The 19,205-nt window shown below is 40.1% G+C and overlaps 1 protein-coding gene across 1 annotated transcript in view; it reads right to left on the reverse strand.

Annotated features, from left to right (window-relative positions):
* Positions 1 to 16,555, reverse strand: part of LOC134217536 (importin-7) — a 29,345-nt gene extending 12,790 nt beyond the window's left edge. Inside the window, exon 1 of the mRNA XM_062696300.1 lies at positions 16,127 to 16,555. Within this exon, the coding sequence (XP_062552284.1) occupies positions 16,127 to 16,210 (84 nt within the window). The 5' untranslated portion in view covers positions 16,211 to 16,555. The remainder of the gene's footprint in view (positions 1 to 16,126) is intronic.
* Positions 16,556 to 19,205: the final 2,650 nt, after the last annotated feature.

A 19,205-nucleotide genomic window follows, 5' to 3' on the forward strand; every position in this document is an offset into this window, starting at 1 on the left:
GCGCCAGTAGACGTAGGCTACTGGCAGGCGTTACCGCATCTATTCTTAGGTACGGCGGCCCGTCCTGGGCAAAAGCACTGGGCTGGTCATCCGAGAAGACGATGAGTGTTTTGAGCTACGTGGCACCAGAGGAGCCCGCGAGCGTACCAGGGTGACTTCGGTTGCCAGATGGCAGCGCGAGTGGGATAACTCCTCGAAAGGTAGGTGGACCCACCGGCTGATTCTTAACATATCAAGCTGGGTGGAGAGATTTACTTCCATCTAACACAAATCCTGTCAGGCCATGGCTGTTTCCGACAGTACCACCACAGGTTTTGGCACGCGGAGGTCCCCGTCTGCCCTGACTGCCCAGATGTTGACGAAACTGCGACGTCGAAAGAAGAGCAATGCTAGACGTTTGCGGCCGCGACACAACTCCGGATAACCTTATCCAGAGGATGTGTCAAGCGGTAGAGAAGTGGAACGCAGTCTCGACTGCAACCACTCAGATTGCCTGCAGCTTGCAGAGAATTTGGCGCGCCGAGCAGCCATCAACAAGCAGTACTAACTTGTGATTGGTTAGTTAGAGCGAAAGTGCCGAACGAGGAGAAGTGTGTGAATGGTCTGCCCATGGCAACCGAGATCGTCACCTCGAAGCATGGCAGAAGTGTGAATGAATAGGTGTATGTATGGACTGAACACGCCGCGCTGGGAGATGCGCAGGAATGTTGGTTCCTATGGCTACTGATACTCCGCAGCGTGGCAGAGGAGTGTGGGTGAGCAAGTCAGTCTCACACGGTACGAAAGCTACTCTTATTCAATCTCAACTTGAGGTTAAATAAGGGTGGGATTATGAGCATGTTTTTATTTAGTTTTTCAACAAATTGTCACCTATATGGATTCGCTTTATGCGTTATACACATTGTACTCTGTGTTTCGTCTTTGACTTTCTTGATAAAATACCAATTTGGTTTCATCGTTGCTGTTCATATTAATGCTGAAGTTGTGGAGTGCATTATCTTAATTTGCAATGGCTTCAGTTAAGATAGCTCAAATCAATCTTCAGCATAAAAGAACAGCAACGATTAATCTTTGTAGACTCATGCAAAATGGCAAATCCCAAGTGGCTTTGGTGCAGGAACCCTATTTTCGCAAGGGTAGCTTCTACCTAGGTAACCTAGTGAACCCGGTTTTTGCTGCTTTCAGTAAAGAAATGGCAAACTCTCGATCAATGCCGCGTGCATGTGTGCTTGTTAACAATGCTATTGTTGCTACACTTATCTCTGAACTAACAACCAGAGATGTATGTACTGTTACAATTGATGCAACTGGCGGAATCCCCGTCAGGAAATACGTCTATTGTTCGGTTTATCTACCACATGATGAACCATCCCCTACGGATGCTTTCAAACGAGTTGTCATATATTGCACTTCAAAAGGCCTTCCGCTAATTGTCGGCAGTGATGCTAATGCTCATCACATCATCTGGGGTAGCTCGGATATCAATCTGAGAGGCTCCAGCTTGATGGAATACTTAAGTAGTACCGAACTTAGTTTACTTAACATAGGCAATCGCCCAACCTTTATGGTATCTAATAGAGCAGAAGTGTTAGACATAACCCTTTGCTCCAATAGAATCAGTCACGAATTGACGAATTGGCATGTGTCAGATGAGGAATCGATATCTGACCATCGCTACATCTACTTTGATCATTTGAATGTTACTTCGCAGACCTTGCGTTTTAGAAATCCCCGTTCAACAAACTGGGATCTTTACACAGAGTTGCTCTCTACCAAATTTCATGGATATCTACCTTCTATAGAAACTCCTACCGACTTGGATGATGCAGTTGATACTACAACGTTGCACATCGTGGAAGCTTTCGAAGAAGCTTGCCCTTTACGTTCTGTAAAAACCTCAAGAGGAACCCCTTGGTGGAATTCCGATTTGGCTAAGCTAAGGAAGCAGTGCAGAAGGAGTTGGAACAGACGCCATTCAGCAGGGACGGATTCTTTCAAGTTGACTCGCAAAGCTTACAAGAAGGCTCTACGATCTGCTGAACGATCCGGCTGGAAAAACCTTTGTGCAAATGTTTCCAATTTGAGTGAAGCCAGTCGATTGAATAAAATTCTTGCGAGATCCAAGGATTTCCAAGTTGGCGAAATTCGCAAGCCAAATGGCGACTACACTTCTTCTGATGAAGAATCGTTAGAGCACTTATTTGATACGCACTTCCCTGGATGTGTCGATATAACATCTTCGGATGATCCTGATGTCTTTTCATGTAGCTATGGGTCTTGGGCTCAAGCACGTAGAATCATAACTACTGAATCGATTCAATGGGCACTTAACAGTTTTGCTCCCTACAAATCTCCAGGGGAGGATGGGATTTATCCCGTTCTACTTCAGAAATGTTTTGAACATATCAAACATGTTTTGAAAAAGCTTTTAGTATGCAGTTTTGCTACTGGGTATATTCCCATATCCTGGCGGGATGTCACTGTAAAGTTTATCCCAAAAGGAGGACGTGCTTCGTATGAAGAAGCGAAGAGTTTTAGACCCATCAGTCTGACCTCATTTCTTCTGAAATGCTTAGAACGTATTATCGATCATCACATTCGTGATGACTGTTTGGCAAACATGCCTCTCCATGTTAATCAACATGCTTACCAATCTGGAAAGTCCACCGTGACTCTTCTACACAAGGTTGTGTACGATATCGAGAAAGCATTCGCTCAAAAGCAATCGTGCTTGGGTGCTTTCTTAGATATTGAAGGTGCTTTCGACAACGTGTCTTTCGATGCAATATTGGAAGCCGCACGTTGCCATGGGCTACCTAATATTATTACCAAATGGATTCACCAGATGCTTAAAAACCGACATCTCTACTCGACATTACGTCAAGCAGCGATTAGGAAATTAAGTGTCTGCGGATGCCCTCAAGGAGGAGTATTATCTCCACTTTTGTGGAATCTCGTTGCAGATACGCTATTGAGGTTACTCAATAATGGCGGTTTTCCTACCTATGGATTTGCCGACGACTATCTTACATTGATAGTGGGTTTGTGCATTACTACCTTATTCGACCTGATGCAAAATGCCCTTCAGGTAGTTGAAAGTTGGTGTCGCCAATATGGCCTTTCGGTCAATCCGAATAAAACATCTATTGTTCTTTTCACGGAAAAACGTAATCGTAATGGTATTCGTCCATTACATCTTTTTGGTTCTGAAATCAATGTAACTGATCAAGTAAAGTATGTGGGTCTAATTTTGGATTCAAAGCTTTCCTGGACTCCTAACATTGAGTTCAGAATCAAAAAACGTGTATGGCTTTCGGCCAATGCCGACGAACCTTTGGTAAAACTTGGGGTCTTAAACCCAAATATATCAAATGGATTTACACAACAGTTGTACGACCAATTTTGGCTTATGGATGTCTTGTGTGGTGGCAAAAGGGGGAAGTGAGGACAATTCAGTCTAAATTAGGCCATCTTCAAAGGATGTGCCTAATGGCAATGACTGGTGCGTTCTCTTCAACTCCCACGGCTGCTCTCGAAGTTATCTTCGACGTTGCCCCACTACACATACATCTCAAACAAGAAGCATTTTCTTGTACTTACCGACTATGGGTTCTCGGTTTTATGGAAGAGAATCCTGTAAACCGCAGTTCTACACACACTTCGTTGTTACCGCTTATGGTTAATTGGGACAAAATTTTCCTTGCTCCAAGTGATCTCACACACGTTAGTAGTTTTCCTTATAGGACATTTTCAACACAATTCCCCTCGCGGGATGAGTGGACATCTGGCTATTTGGAGAGAAGTATGTCGGACAGCATTGTTTGTTACACTGACGGCTCCCTCCTCGAAGGTAGAGCAGGTGCAGACGTCTATTCGCGTGAGCTGAGATTGCAACAGTCACACTCACTGGGTACACACTGCACTGTCTTTCAGGCGGAAATATTTGCCATCATGTGTGGAGTGCAATCTGCAACGCATTATGGGCAAAGTAATATACTTCTGTTCAGATAGCCAAGCAGCTATTAAAGCTCTCGCCTCGGCCAACTCAAGGTCGAAGTTAGTAATCGCATGTCGAACTCAAATTGAGGAACTGAATTCAGTTAATACTTTACACCTTATATGGGTACCTGGCCATTCTTCCATAGCTGGAAACGAATTGGCTGATGAGTTAGCTCGTAATGGAGCATCGCATGACTTTATTGGTCCTGAGCCAGCTATTCCAATATCCAAGTGTTGGGTGAAGCTTTTGATCAACTCTTGGGCTGTCACTCAGCACAAATGGCATTGGAGTAGTCTGGATTCATGTCATCAAACAAAATTGTACATCCGGGAGCCATCTCCGGTAGTAGCAAGCTATTTAGCTAATCTGTCTAAACAGAATTGCAGTGTCTTAGTCAAGGCCTTGACAGGTCACTGCCGACTGAACTATCACATGGCAAATATTCAACGCGTTGAATCATCTGTTTGTGATAGTTGTGAATCCGATTATGGAACTTCTTATCATCTAATATGTAACTGCCCAGTCTATGCACAATTGCGCTTCCAAATATTTGGTAAACACTTACTTAGTGAAATTGACTTCAGAAACCTGAACCTTCAGAGTATTTTGTTGTTCATAACCCGTTGTGGTAAGGAGCTATAAGCTCTTGTACGCTAATGCGTTGTATGCCCTCTTCAAGGGCCCTTTTCCAAACATTCCCTTTGTTCTCCCATCCACATTCCTTTCCTTTTGTTCACTTCCTTTTCCGTCAGGTGTGTGATGAAAAAGGCTGTGAAGGCGATGGCACAAATCTCCCAAATTGAGGTGAACGTGCCCCTGGAGCCGACGTTCTGATACCTGATAGAGGGTGCGATAGAGTGAGCACCCAAGTAAGACTCGCATGGGACGGGTGCCTGTGTGAGCGAGAATGAGCGAGTACGTTAAGTACTGCCATCCCCCAGAAGTAGTACTGGGAGGTAGTTCCTGGGGGAAACGATAGCGGAGCCCAAGGGAGTTTAGTCGGTATTACCGGTACGGTCGAGTCCGACACTCCAGCACACTTCCGTGTGGTAGTTTGGCAACTACAATGCACGTGTGCTGGGTTAGTGTGTAAATGCATTCCCCCTTGTAAAAAAAAAACTAAGAAGGGTGCACCTTCTAATGGCAGTGGCAGGCAGTGTTGTGCTGAATCATTATCAGACGATAATAATTGCAATTTTCATGTGAAAACTTGGGCTGCGAAATGGTGAGTTGACATCCGGGAAGGGGCGCCTAACATAGCTCTGGTCCTCACAAGTTCCAATACTCACGCTTCCACGGGTCTTCCGATGACAATTGACCGCCAGCTAAGGGTTGCGTACTTAGCTGGTAGTGCAGCCTGGGCACTGTTGTCCTTCTGACATCAGCTAGAGTGAGAGGGTGCGTCCTGTGGGGTCTGCCTAGGATGTGGTGGGGTTCGACAGTGGGCTCTGTTGAACTTCTATAGAAAGCTGCATGTGTCCCCAAGCAGGCCCTATCAAAGCGCACTAGCCTAGTCCTGGTGTTGGATGGGACTTTTTAACCCGACTGACCGAGCGTTTGTTCACCAAGGAGGTGCGGCTCCAACAGCGTCTGTTCTGGCATCCATCGGTTGAGTATGAAATGCTATTCCCCGGAAGCTATACCTAAGATGGCAGCCCCATCCCGGTGGATAGGGAACCTTGGGCCAACAACCTACTGTTCCCGAAACATCAATTTGTTCGAGAATCCGATAATGAAAGAATACGGACTGATTTTACGACGACGACTCTTAGCGCGAAACAACGGACACGAATAGGAACATGGAACGTTTTAACCCTAGCCCAGCAGGGTAAATTGGCACAACTTGCCAATGAGGCACGCCGCATGAAGCTTGAGATCCTGGGACTGAGTTCTGCTATACTCTGGTTTACGAGGTGAACATGCTCCCCGGCATCGCGGAGTTGGCTTCCTACTAAGCGCTCAGGCACACTCTGCGCTTATGAAGTGGGAACCTATAAGTGAAAGGATAATCGTTGCCAGATTTAGAACACGGGTCCGAAACCTTACTATAATCCAATGTTATGCGCCAACCGATGCTGCCGATCTGCAAGAGAAAGAGAACTTCTACAGTCAACTCAATGCCGTCGTAGATAGAATTCTGAAGGGTGATATCAAGATCTGTTTGGGCGACTTCAATGCGAAGATCGGATCCGACAACTCGAACCATGAGCGCATTATGGGACGCCATGGTCTCGGAGAAATGAGCGAAAACGGAGAGCTGTTTGCAGAATTTTGTGGTAATAACGACGTCTCCCGTGACGGCTTTACAGAAAATCAAATCGACCACATCTGCATCAGCCGAAAATGGAAACGGAGCCTTCTTGATGTACGGAATAAACGTAGTGCCGATATAGCGTCTGATCATCACCTCCTCATCGGCGAAATACGCCTGCGCATTGCGCGGATTCGTCGGCAGGAGGAAAGAGTTGGACGGCGATTCAACACACGCCGACTGGAAGATGCCACGGTGAAACGGTCCTTTGTTGAAGAACTGGAGACGCGTGCTGCAGATATTCCGGAAGGTGGCAGCGTGGAAGACCAACGGACCGCCATCAAGAATGCCTTCATCACCACCAGCGAGAACAATCTGGGCGAACTGGGCACCCAGAGAAAACAAATGGATCACGGATGAGACCTGGAGAAAGATAGAGGAGCGAAGAGAAGCTAAAGCCGCGATAGAGCGATCGAAAACCAGAGGAGCCAAAGTCTTAGCTCGTCAACGATACGCGGCTCTTGAGAAGGAAGTAAAACGCTCATGTCGACGGGACAAGCGCACGCTTAAAATCAATAACACAGATATGTGTTTGCTTCACACAAAACGGACCTAATGCAGAACAACACCTAAATGAGCGACAGTTACACAGGCACAAAAATGCCTCGTACGGTCGTGATAACGGTCCTTTTCAACATGTAAACGTTTGTACAGATTCCTTGTTTCATGAGGAACCAAATACTGTTGAAAATATTGAAATCCAAGCTTCAATAAAACCACACGAGCTATTTTTGTGGCTGTGTAACTGTCGCTCATCTAGGTGTTGTTCTGCATTAGGTCCGTTTTGTGTGAAGCAAACATATCTCTGTGTTATTGATTTTAAGCGTGAAGCGAGCGTGGGCGGACTCTCTGGACGAAGAAGGAGAGAGAGACGCAGCAACCGGGGACATTCGCCTCCTCTACGATATCTCACGACGCTTAAGCGGGCGAAGATGAATGCATCGATGCCTGTGAAAGACTCGCACGGATCTGAGCTGGTAGCGCAACTCTCGCTTCCATGTCACAGCAATTTCGAGTTAGACGACGACATGAGCTAAACTAACGATTTGAGAAACGTTATCAAGGTAACCAACAAAATGTAACTTAGAATTATGAATAGAAAATAATGTTGAGTTAGTTTTTGTACAGAAATAAATGTGATGGTTCCAAATGAACTCCTAGACTTCAGAAAATAATAAAGGTTATTAGTTTAAATTTGTTTGTTAAATTTTATTATCTCACTATAGCTTAACATTAAAAAAATCAGAATGAGGCAAATAGATGAATGAATAAACAACATAAATATTTAAAAATTTTGAACAATTATTAAAATAAAAATAATAAATAATATATATAATATAATATAATATAATATATAATATAATATAATATATAATATTATATAATATTACTTTTCAATGAGCTGAACGGATCAGATCCGCTCACTGCAATGAGCTGTTTTGCCCATCTCAGTGTGGAGCACCATCAAATTTTGTACCTTCTAACCACCATCGAATTGTTTCAACAACAAAAAGATTTGAAACATCTTTGTGGTTCCATTAGACTGCAGATATAATCAATTTTAAGTACAAATATTTTAACTATTGAAAAGAATCAATTAACTATTGATTAACAATCACAAACTTTTTTTTCTTTTTCCACTAATTTCAGATAGGGGGAAAGACGGCTTTGGCAGGTTTTGTTCTATTATTGGCAGGGGGGTTTTTGTCGACCAAATTTTATGAAATTTGGCCACAATATTCTTTGATATGCAAAGAATGTTTAGGCCAAATTCGAGCCTAGTCAGTCATAAAAAAACCCCCTGCCAATAATAGAACAAAACCTGCCAAAGCCGTCATTCCCCCTATGCCTAATAGCTTTTGTTCTAGCAATTTTCTCCAAGATGATTCCTTACTATTGAAATCTGCGAAAAAAGTCGTGGGCGGGAAAGGTTTAACTTGATGATTTGTTTGCTAGGGAAAGGAATTCGCAACTTTTAGACACCCAGAATAACGGCATCATTACAACACCCATTGTTTATTGATTTGTATACATTTACCAGACAAGTGCAAACGACCCCGAAAAGTTTGGTCAATTTTCCACATTTTTTCCCAAGCCATAAACCCTCCCATCGGCGCAGCTGATATAGATTTGCGAAGGATAACCGTTTGTCGCACAGGGACGTTCAGTGATAATACCTGTGAACAACAAAAAAATAAACAAAACTAGGAAAGGTCACAATCAGACAGGCAGATGGGTGGTGGTAGCGACGGCAGCTTAAGCACTCGTAATGTAGGTACTGCCGGTAGTCAACATTTAGTGCAACCTAAGATGACTCACGCAACGTTCATAACTGGTTGTAAAAAAAACCAAAGGAGAACGATACCCAGAACAAACACGCTTCCAGTTAGTTCGACTTTCATTCACCCAAAAAAAGCAATCACAGGGACCGGCCTGCATGTTGCGGGAAATACGCACGCCACAATACTTGCGCGTTCTTTTGTGTTGGTATTTTTGCCACTCTCGTATTTTTCAATAAATTTTGGCGTTAGTTGCCAGAAAGATTTTATTCCTCCTAGAGCTTCCTTCGTTATAGACGAATCCAAGTAAAAATATGAAGAAGACACACGGCGGTGTTATAACTTTGACAGATCCTATAACACAGCATATGAGAACATTTAAAATGCTTATAATAAATTCTAGACAAATTGTAATTAAAATCTGATTGATGTATGATACGGAAAAAGTTCTGAAGTAGATATTTGTATATTTTCCCAAAATGTATCCATCATACAGTTCGGAACTTTTTCCATATCATACATCAATCAGATTTTAATTACAATTTGTCTAGAATTTATTATAAGCATTTGAAAATGATCTTCCTATGCTGTGCTGTAGGATCTGTCAAAGTTAACACCGTCGTGTGTCTTCTTCTTATTTTTACTTGGATTCGTCTATATGGATGATACTGATTCGATACATTAAAGATTTCATCCACGGTACACAGTACGGTTATTTGAAACCAAAAAAAATCCGATATAGGGACACGGCAGGTATTTCCGTCTATCGTCGTAGGGTCTAAAACCAACGAAAGCAACGTCCATTTGCCATAATTTCACTATAGCAGAACGTTTCTCCTGAACTAATGATTTGGTACGGATGAGTTAGGCAAAAAAGTGCTTTTTTTATTGGTTTTCGAGACTATGACGAAAAGACGAAAATGCCTGCCTTAACCATATCATTGCGGAATATTACTAAAAAACTACAGAAAAAATCTTGAAATTTCGAACGTTATCTAAATAAATTTGAAGCAGGTTAGTAAAAATCAGGTAAAAACGAGCTCACATGGTCGGGATTCAGCGAAATCGCAATATACGATTTTTTAACTGACTTGTGGTTTTTTTTTTCGTAGAATGAAAAAGGAAATAAAATCATATCAATTCTTTCGTACATTAAGCAAATTTTGTTGTACCTATATGGATATCCTCAGCTACAGGATGGAAGGATATCCAATGTGATTTTTTTATAAACTGGATCTGACAAACGAAAAATAAAGCAACAAATAAGTAGATTTTTATTGACGCTTGATGCAATTTGGTAAAACCCCGACCAAGTGTATTCGTCTTGACACCAACCACATCTAATATTAGTTGCCGAATTTGTATTTATGGCGTGATTTATTTGTACCATCAACATATCAACGAACGGAAGTCGAAGGTCAGCTGAATTTTATTTGTTGCTAAGCAACCAAGCATTTTGTTAACTGAATGTAGGGATAGGGTAAATGCTCCATTTCGGAACCCTAGGAAAAGTGCCTATAGATTTTTATATGTTTGTAAAGGTAAGTTTGAAACAAGCGGAAGAACTATGGTTCCCGCGTGACGACTACAATCGGGATCTGCAATGCGGGGTCTGGTTCTTTACTTCCGCAAAGCGTACGACCAGCACCCTCATCGATTTGTGACGACTGACGAATCAATTTGGTTGCGCGGTTGATCGCGGTCAATGATCTAGGTACAACTTTATACCATGGTGAGCGATTGGACAGCAGGGTCTGCTAACCGACAATTTCGTTGATTTTCTCCGTATTCTTTTTTATCTCTCCTCGTAAACCATCAAGAATCGGACTTTGTTCACTCAAAACAGCTCGCAGTATTTCATCAGTGGAACTTAGAGCACCACGAAAACGGATGTTGGTCAGCATTTTTTTACGGGACGGGCATATCCATTTCAAATGAAACGTAGCCTTGCAGAATCCTTGACAATAAACTTTAGACGAATCCAAGTAAAAATAAGAAGAAGACACATGACGGTGTTAATTTTGACAGATCCTACAGCACAGAATAGGAAGATCATATTAAAATGCTTATAATAAATTCTAGACAAAATGTAATTAAAATCTGATTGAAGTATGATACGGAAAAAGTTTCTAACTGTATGATAGATACATTTTTGGGAAATATTCGAAAAAATGAGATAAGCTTCCAAATATGTAATTCAGAACTTTTTCCGCGGAGACGAGCCAGCCTCGGGCTGAAAGTCTCCTTAATAAAGTCAACAAAAAAAAAAAAAAAAAAAACTTTTTCCGTATCGTACATCAAATAGATTTTAATTACAATTTGTCTGGAATTTATTATAAGCATTTTAAAATTTTCTTCCTATGCTGTGCTGTAGGATCTGTCATCACTTTAATAAAGATCTAAAAAAAAAAGTAGGATCTGTCAGTTATCACCGTCGTGTGTCTTTTTCTTATTTTTACTTGAATTCGTGGTCATATTTTTAAAGATTTTCAAAACCCCCTCCCCCCATGTGGCTTATCGTGGTCATTTGGCAGACCCCCCCCCCTATGACCACGTGGTTTTTTTTCAAGTACAAAAATTAAAAAAAGAACCATATGTAACTAAAACATATGGTTAATCCGATCAATTTTGAAGATGGACAATTTCAACTGATTCAAAATCAAACTAAACCCAGCATGGAAATTATAAATTTTAATGAATTCGAAAATTTTGATGATATTTTCATGTTGTAATGTGTATCGGGTATTAGGATATCTAGAACTCGCACACCTTCGATGCATCAGGAGGATACAAAAAAATGTGGACTCGAATATGTTATAAAAATTTCGAGAAAAATTATAAATTATAAAGTTCATCACTGAATATCGCTATAGATTCCTAAGAGTATTTGGGACCTTCCGTAGCTCTGGAGGTACTGGAAATTCTTTAGATATTAACCTCAGCGAAACATCTGAACTGAACTCTTACAACAAAATTTTATCAGAGAATCACAAAGTTAATATGTAATCTTAGAGATGCAAATAAAACCTCCTACTGTTGTTTCTTTTGAGTAGCATTCCTGTAGAAATTCCAGTATTGTTTTCAGAATCATAAAATCTCAAAACTTTCTTCATTATGCCAAGATTCTATGATTCTAATCAGATCCGTAACAAAATATCCTTTATATTTGTTTACCTTAATTATACAGTTTTGGCTTAAAATGCAAGTTTTCATTTTAAATCTACAGTCTTTAATATCTTTGGGTTCCTCTTGGTATTCTAGAATTTATTGTTATATTTTGTTATTTAACCCTTTCAAGATGATGTAAAAAGAATTTAACGTATATATTAAGGGTTTTCCACTCGATTTTCTACAAATAATACAAAATTTACATAAACAATTAAGAATTTTCCACAAAACAAATATAAATTAACACTTTTAAAACCAAAAATTGCAAATATAAAAAAAAGAATTTTTCATAAAGAAATCAAAACTTTCCACGGAAAAAATACAAACATTCCATAAATAAATCAATATTAGAAATAAATAATTATAAAATTTTCCACAAAATAAAAGTTTTGTAATTGTTTATTGCTAATATTGATTTATTCATGAAAATTTTGTATTTTTGTCGTTGATTTGATTTCTTTATGGAAAATTCTTATTTCATAATTGCAATTTTTGCTTTTACAAGTGCTAATTTATTATTGTTTTGTGGAAAATTTTCAACTGTTTATGGAAATTTTGCATTATTTGTAGTAATATTATTTAATACTCATACCCTGATTTCTTTATTGGCAATTTCTTGTTTTATTATGGAAAATTTCTATTTTTTCTCTATTAAAGAGATTTTCAATCCAGTGCGGGCTCATCTCTCAAAATTTCTAATTCTTCATTGTAATTTTATTTTGAAATCGACTCGTGGAAGCCAATGATGCCATACTAAAAATATTTTCTCGGTCACTCAGATGGTTCTTTCGAATAATTTTGAAAGGAACTTCTATTCCACATCTCGAATATGCTTCAGTCAACGGTTCTTTCATAAGCGACTCATAGAGGAATGAATGTATTATAGACCAATTATTATTTTGGAGTTCGGATTATTCGATTTATCCAATTAACCAACTTGTATGATATAATATCCCAGTAGGTCCATTGAATGATGATATGACTTCAATTATTATTTATACAAGCTACTACAGACTTTTTAGGTTATACAAAACGTCCTGGAAGTCGTAATGTTTGAACTACTTAATCATTCAAGTCCGTGAACCCAGTGCTTCTAAGGCCCTACAAAAAAAGTTTGCGAACAAACCTCATTGTCATTGTGCAACTTGTTGACTCAAGATAATTTTGGGTACCTTGTCTCTTGGATCTCATGTTATTGGAAATTAGGATCATATGCTTATTTCATCGGATTGGGTATATACCGATGATGAGGACATTGCAAATGTCTTGATTGATCTGGTAGATATCGTGGGCTGAACTTGAGAGCATTTTGGAGTACCTTGAGCATCTCGTATTCCTGAATATTAATCACTGGCTTAGCGTTCAGTATGACCCAACTTATCTGAGTGTTCAGAATGATTCGAACATTTCAACTTCATTTGCATGCTCTTAGAATCGAAATCTTCCCAAGGTTTCGGATATCTGAGTTTTCAGGGTCAGTCAAATTTGAGCTCCCATATTTTTTCTGTAAAGCCAATATCTAGATGAACAATTTTACTGAAGAAAATGGTGGCCTAGCTCTCTTTTGTGATTTTATAGACAATCTAAAACGCTGGGCACATATGACCCATTCGTCCTGAAAGGGTTGAGATTTGTTTTGGAATTCAATTTCAATCGTTATTATAACACTATTTTTTAACCTAGATTGTTTTAGGACCTGGAGTGGTTTTTTCTGGAACTCTGCCACTTTTTTTCATATCGCAAGAATCTCCTTAGTTTTAAGACCCTTTTATGAATTTAAAAAGCATTTTATTTAGAATTTCATGTTGATTTTTTAAATGCAGCTTTTTCATACGCACTACTAGAATTTTGTGCATTTAGAACATTTAGGTGCATTATTAAATTTTTCGATCAATTATCCTAATTATTCAATATCATAAAAACTAGGCTTCTTAAGCCTAAATTATTGCCTACATTTATTGCTTGAATTAATTTTAAATTCCAAGATCTTCTTAATTTTCAAGAATAATTATTCTAGAGTTGCAAGGGAAACCCTTCGGAATATTGACGAAAAAAAATTCGGAGTCCACGGCAAAATCTTTAGAACTCCAACGACATTCTTTTCCAAAATTCTGTGGAAGAGTTCCGAAAAATGTTCGGTAGAAATTTTGAAGAACTATAGAAGAATCCGTAGAAGGATCCGAAATGCATATTTACGATGAAAATTCCAATAAACATCAAATTCCGAAGAATTTCCAGTATAAATTAGAAAAAAAATCTAGCTTACTTTTTTTACAGAATCTCTAAAGATTTTTTTCAAAATCCTGGGCAACTTTAATGAATCTTCAAAGTAAATTCTTCTAAATTTCCAATGGAATTTTTTTTTTCGTTTTCCAAAAGAAATTCTTAGACATTTTCAGCAGTTTTTTTTTAATTTTCAAAAGAAATTCTTCGGAATATGTCAAAATATTTCCGATGGAAATTCCTAAGATTTTCCAGTAGAAAATCGAAAAAAGTTCATCTGAAACTTAGTCAACTTGATAGACGATTATATATCTTGTGTAGCAAGTACGATGGATGCACTATACCTAGGGTGTCGAGAATGACAGTTCCTGTTTACATTGTTCTAATATCACGCTAGTACTGTCGGGCAGCATTGTCCGCTAGAACTAGCGTATATGTAAACGGACCATAATGGCCCGTTTACATATGCACTAGTTCTACTGCCGTGAATCGCATATCTGTCCCATCTTTGCTGGGTTTCCTATGCATATGGAACAAATATGCGATTCACGGCAGTCTAGCGGACAAGGCACTGTCCGACAATACTAGCGCGATATTAGCACAATGTAAACAGGAATTGTCCCCGCTAATAAGCGTTTACATTATGCTAATTTTGCGCTAGTTCTGTCGGATAGTGCATTGTCCACTAGAACTAGCGTATATGTAAACGGGCCATAAACGCTTATTAGCGAGGACAATTCCTGATTACATTGGACCAATATCGCGCTAGTATTGTCAGATAGTGCGTTGTTCGCTAACTTCAAATATCTAAACACTACAGGCCATATATAAACGGGCCATAACTCGCGATATCCTGCATATGAAGCAAAAGCGATAGCCATATGACCACTAAGCCCATCTTAAACTCGAATAAGGAACGGATTGAAATTTAAATTTAAAGTAAAATGAACAAACGTGTAGGGGAAGGTGATCGGTTGCCGGCCTAGGCGGATGACAGATAACAGATAATATGGACATTTTGACATATGCCATGCATGAGCTACATAAGCACGATATTTTTGTGCGTGCCGACTATCAATCCAAACAGATGCCTATGTTTCATTTAGGGGCCTTCCTTGGCCGTGCAGAAAGACGCGCGGCTACAAACCAAGACCATGGTGAGGGTGGTCCGATTCCCGGCGCTGGTCTAGGCAATTTTCGGTTTGGAAATTGTCTCGACTTCCCTGGGCATAAAAGTATCATCGTGTTAGCTTCATGATTTATTGGCCCGTTTACCTATGAGCTAGTTCTAGCGGACAATGCACTATCCAACAATACTAGCACGAAATTAGCATAATTTAAACGTTTATTAGCGAGGACAACTCCTGTTTACATTTAATCGGTTAAAGATTACTATATGAAAAGTTGTCTTATGTTTTTTTAAGCTCTTGTTCACACACATACATACACACGGACAGACGGACATTTGTTCAGCTCGTCAAGCTGAGTCGAATGGTATATAACATTATGGGTCTCCGAAGCTTCTATAAAAAGTTCGTTTTTGGAGTGAAATGATAGCCTTGGGAAGATCCATAAAGTACGTCACGCAAAAATCGGCAATTTTCGACCCACCCTCCCCCCTTCGTCACACTTTTTGTAATAAACCTCTAAAATTTTTGTATGGATCGTCACGCTGCTCTGAACCCCCCCTCCCCCCTAGAGGCGTGACGTACTTTGTGGACGGACCCTTTCGGTACAACTTTGTTGTACGAGAAAGGCAAAAATTAATCCAAAGATTCAACAATTAATTTGATAAACTAGCAGCCCTGCCAGACGTCAAAACATTCGTCTTCGGTTTTGTGGTGTCACGCAAAATACCAATACGTCCATACGCAAATCTGCCAAAGAATTACACAAAAAGATGGCTAAAAAATATTCGTACGGCATGACAGATTCCGAATGGCCAGATCCTTTTTCTTAGTCATTAGTCTTAATCGGAAAATTTCAGTTAATGAAAGATATGCCAAAGAAACCTTCACACAAGCTGTATCCACAGCTGCAGATTCCATTGCAGATGTTGGACCACTATTGACACTATTTCCGGCCCGAAAGAAAAGCAAACCGAGCACATGGTTCTTCCCCAGAAAATTCCATAAGAAACTTCACCTGATTCAGTTGTTCTTCCGCCTGCAGCCGCTGGTTCGGGTCGATGGTGGCCCGAAGCAGTTCGCAAATTTTAGCATTATCCATTTTGCTTGTTGATTTGCCTCGTGCCTCCTGCTGTTGTTCCAATCAAATCGAAATTCCAAGGAGCTTTTCTGCTTCCTTCCAACAATGGCCAACCACTCAAAAAAACACGCCGCAGTGGGCACTCGTTCTTCACTTCCTACACGCACTACCGGACCGCGTTTCGAGGGCACCGGACACGAATTTCCGCACCGATTGCGGTCACTATCGTTTACGGCACACTAGAATTTGAATTTTACGGACACCAAAAATTTTTCTCACTCCCGGCAACACACGCGGGATGCCGTACACCCTCCGTGCTGCAATGAAAAACCGAAAAGACTGACTGTGTCGAACGAATGACGGACGGTGATGATGATGACAAGGATCAGCCGCGACACGAAAACTGATGCGCGGGAATCATCCGCACACTCGCACAAAATGAACGTGTTGCCAAAATGATACAAGTGAAATATACTAACTCGCTTGATAGATTATTTCGAGTGGTGAATTTACTTGAATGCACTCAAAGAAGATTTTACACTCCAAAACAAATTTAATCTAAATATATTAGCCTTGTTCAAGTTATTTTTTTGATTTCTCATATTTCTCGCTTAACTTTTCAAAAGGTCCTATATAACATTTTTTCATGATTTAATTTGAGTACTGCAATCAAAAGCTTTCATATTGGTCTATTGATTGCAATCTTCAAATTAAATCATGAAAAAATGTTACTTAGGACCTTTTGAAAAGTTAAGCGAGATTTATACTATGGTGCTTGTGCTTGTGATTTGCTTGCAACGTCTGACGGAGGATCCTGGAGAGCAAGGGTTCACAAATTACATAACGCAAAAATTGACCATTTTCAACCCCCACCCACCACCTCGTATCGTTTTTTGTATGAAAGGGTTCTGAAAGAAAAAGAAGAAGAAAGTAAAAGGAAGTAGAAAAAAAGAAGGAAGAAAAAAGTTAGCAGGAAGAAACAAAGAAAAAGAAAAAAGGAAGAAGGAAGAAGAAGAAAAGGAGAAAGAAGAAAGGATGAAGAAGGAAGGAAGAAGGAAAAATGATGAAGAAAGAAGAAAGCGAAGAAACAAGGAGGAAGGAAGTAAGAAGAAGGAAGAGGAGAGAAGGAATGCGGACGAAAGAAGGAATAAGGAATACAGAAGAAGAATGAAGAGAGAAGGAGGAAAAAGAAAGAAGGAAAAAGAAGAAAGAAGGAAGGAAAAAGAAAGAGGGAAGGAAAAAGGCAAAATGAAAGAAGGAGGAAAAAAGAGAAAAGAAGAAGGATGAAGGGAGTAGAAAAAAGGAAACAGCAAGAAGGAATCAGAAAGATGGAAGATTGAAGAATAAAGCAAGAAGCAATATGAAGGAATGAAGAATGAGAAAGAAGAAATATGGAATAATGAAGTAGGAAAAAGGAAATGTAAGAAGGAAATAGGAAGGAGAAAAGAAGGAAGTAAAAAGAAAGACAAACTAAGAAGAGAGAAGGAAATAGAAAGAACAAAAAGAAAATAAGAACTGAAGAAGAAAGAACATGAAGAAAGCAGAAAAGAAATAAAAGAAACAAAGTAAAAAGGAAGAATAAATATGAAGGAAAAAGAATTTTTTTTTTCAGTACTAATTTCTCGCTTTTCTCGTTTCACATCCCACATCTGACTTCTCAGTTCTCAATTCTTCTTATTTCTCATTTTTCATTTCTCTTCTCAGTTCTCAATTCTCAGTTCTAAGTTCTCAGTAATCCAGCTTTCCACGCCCGATAATGACGGATTATCGTTGTGTAAAAATCAATCGTTCACTGTACGTTTTGTCAATTCTGGCGGTTGTTGTGTTCTCAATTCTCAGCTTTTTGTTTTCAGTTCTCAGTTTTAACTTCTCACTTTTTCAATTCTCACTACTCACTCCTTACTTTCTCACTTTTTATTTATTCTTTACTTTTGAAATCCCGCTCACATATGACTACTTACTCTTTCCTCAATAACCACTTCCGATTTCTCATTTCTTATTTCTTATGTGAAGTCTTATTCCTCACTTTTTACTTCACACTTAGCAATTTTCACTACTTTTCATTTCTCACTTTTCGCTATTCGTAATTCAAGGTAAAATATTCCAATTATTCGGCCAAACGGCGTTCGACCAAACTACGTCGTCGACTGTCGCCTCGAAGCATATGGTAGAAGTTTGAGCGCATGCTGAGGCAGGAGTGTCATAGCGTAGTATCGTTGATTGGTCCCTACATACCGCTATTGACACCTCGAGGCATGCCAGTGGAGTGTTAGGGTGAGCACCCAAATAAGACTCACATGAGGCGAGTGACATTTGGAGAAGCTGCTTCGGCGGCAGGGTGGTAGTGGGTTGATCTGGGCGCGTGATCTGCTTCGGCAGAAGAGTGAGTGATCGGCTTGTGCTGAGGAAGGAGTATCGTAGCGTAGTATCTGTTGGCCCAGGCAGTTATCGCTAGACTCCTCGAGGCATGGCAGTGGAGTGTTAAAGTGAGCATCCAAGTAAGTCTCAAATATTGTGCATGTGTGAATGTGTACATTAAGTACAGCCTATCCTCCAGAAATAATGCTGAAAAGCTGTCCCGGGGGTAAATTAGGGTTGAAGCCAAGAAGGGTTTAGTGGGTGAGAGTCCCACACTCCGTTACACTGCCATGTGGTAGCTTGGCAACTACTACGCGTGTGCTGGGTCAATTACTGTACTTTTATGACACCGATGAAAAAGCCTTTTACCCAGACAGACAGACAGACAGACATACAGACAGGGCTGCGAAATTGTGAGTTGACATCTGGGAAGGAGCGACCAACACAGCTCTTGTCCTCACAAGTTCCAATCTCACGCTTTCACGGGTCTTCCGATGACAATCGACCGCCAGCTAAGGGTTTTGTACTTAGCTGGTAGTGCAGCCTGGGCACTGTTGTCCTTCTGACATCAGCTAGAGTGAGTGGGTGCGACCAAGGGGACCATCGTCCATAACCCCTAATTCCAAGGCGTTAAGCGACCCGTGCCGAGGGGATGCAT

Source organism: Armigeres subalbatus, chromosome 2 (assembly GCF_024139115.2).
Source record: "Armigeres subalbatus isolate Guangzhou_Male chromosome 2, GZ_Asu_2, whole genome shotgun sequence".
NCBI lineage: Eukaryota > Metazoa > Arthropoda > Insecta > Diptera > Culicidae > Armigeres > Armigeres subalbatus.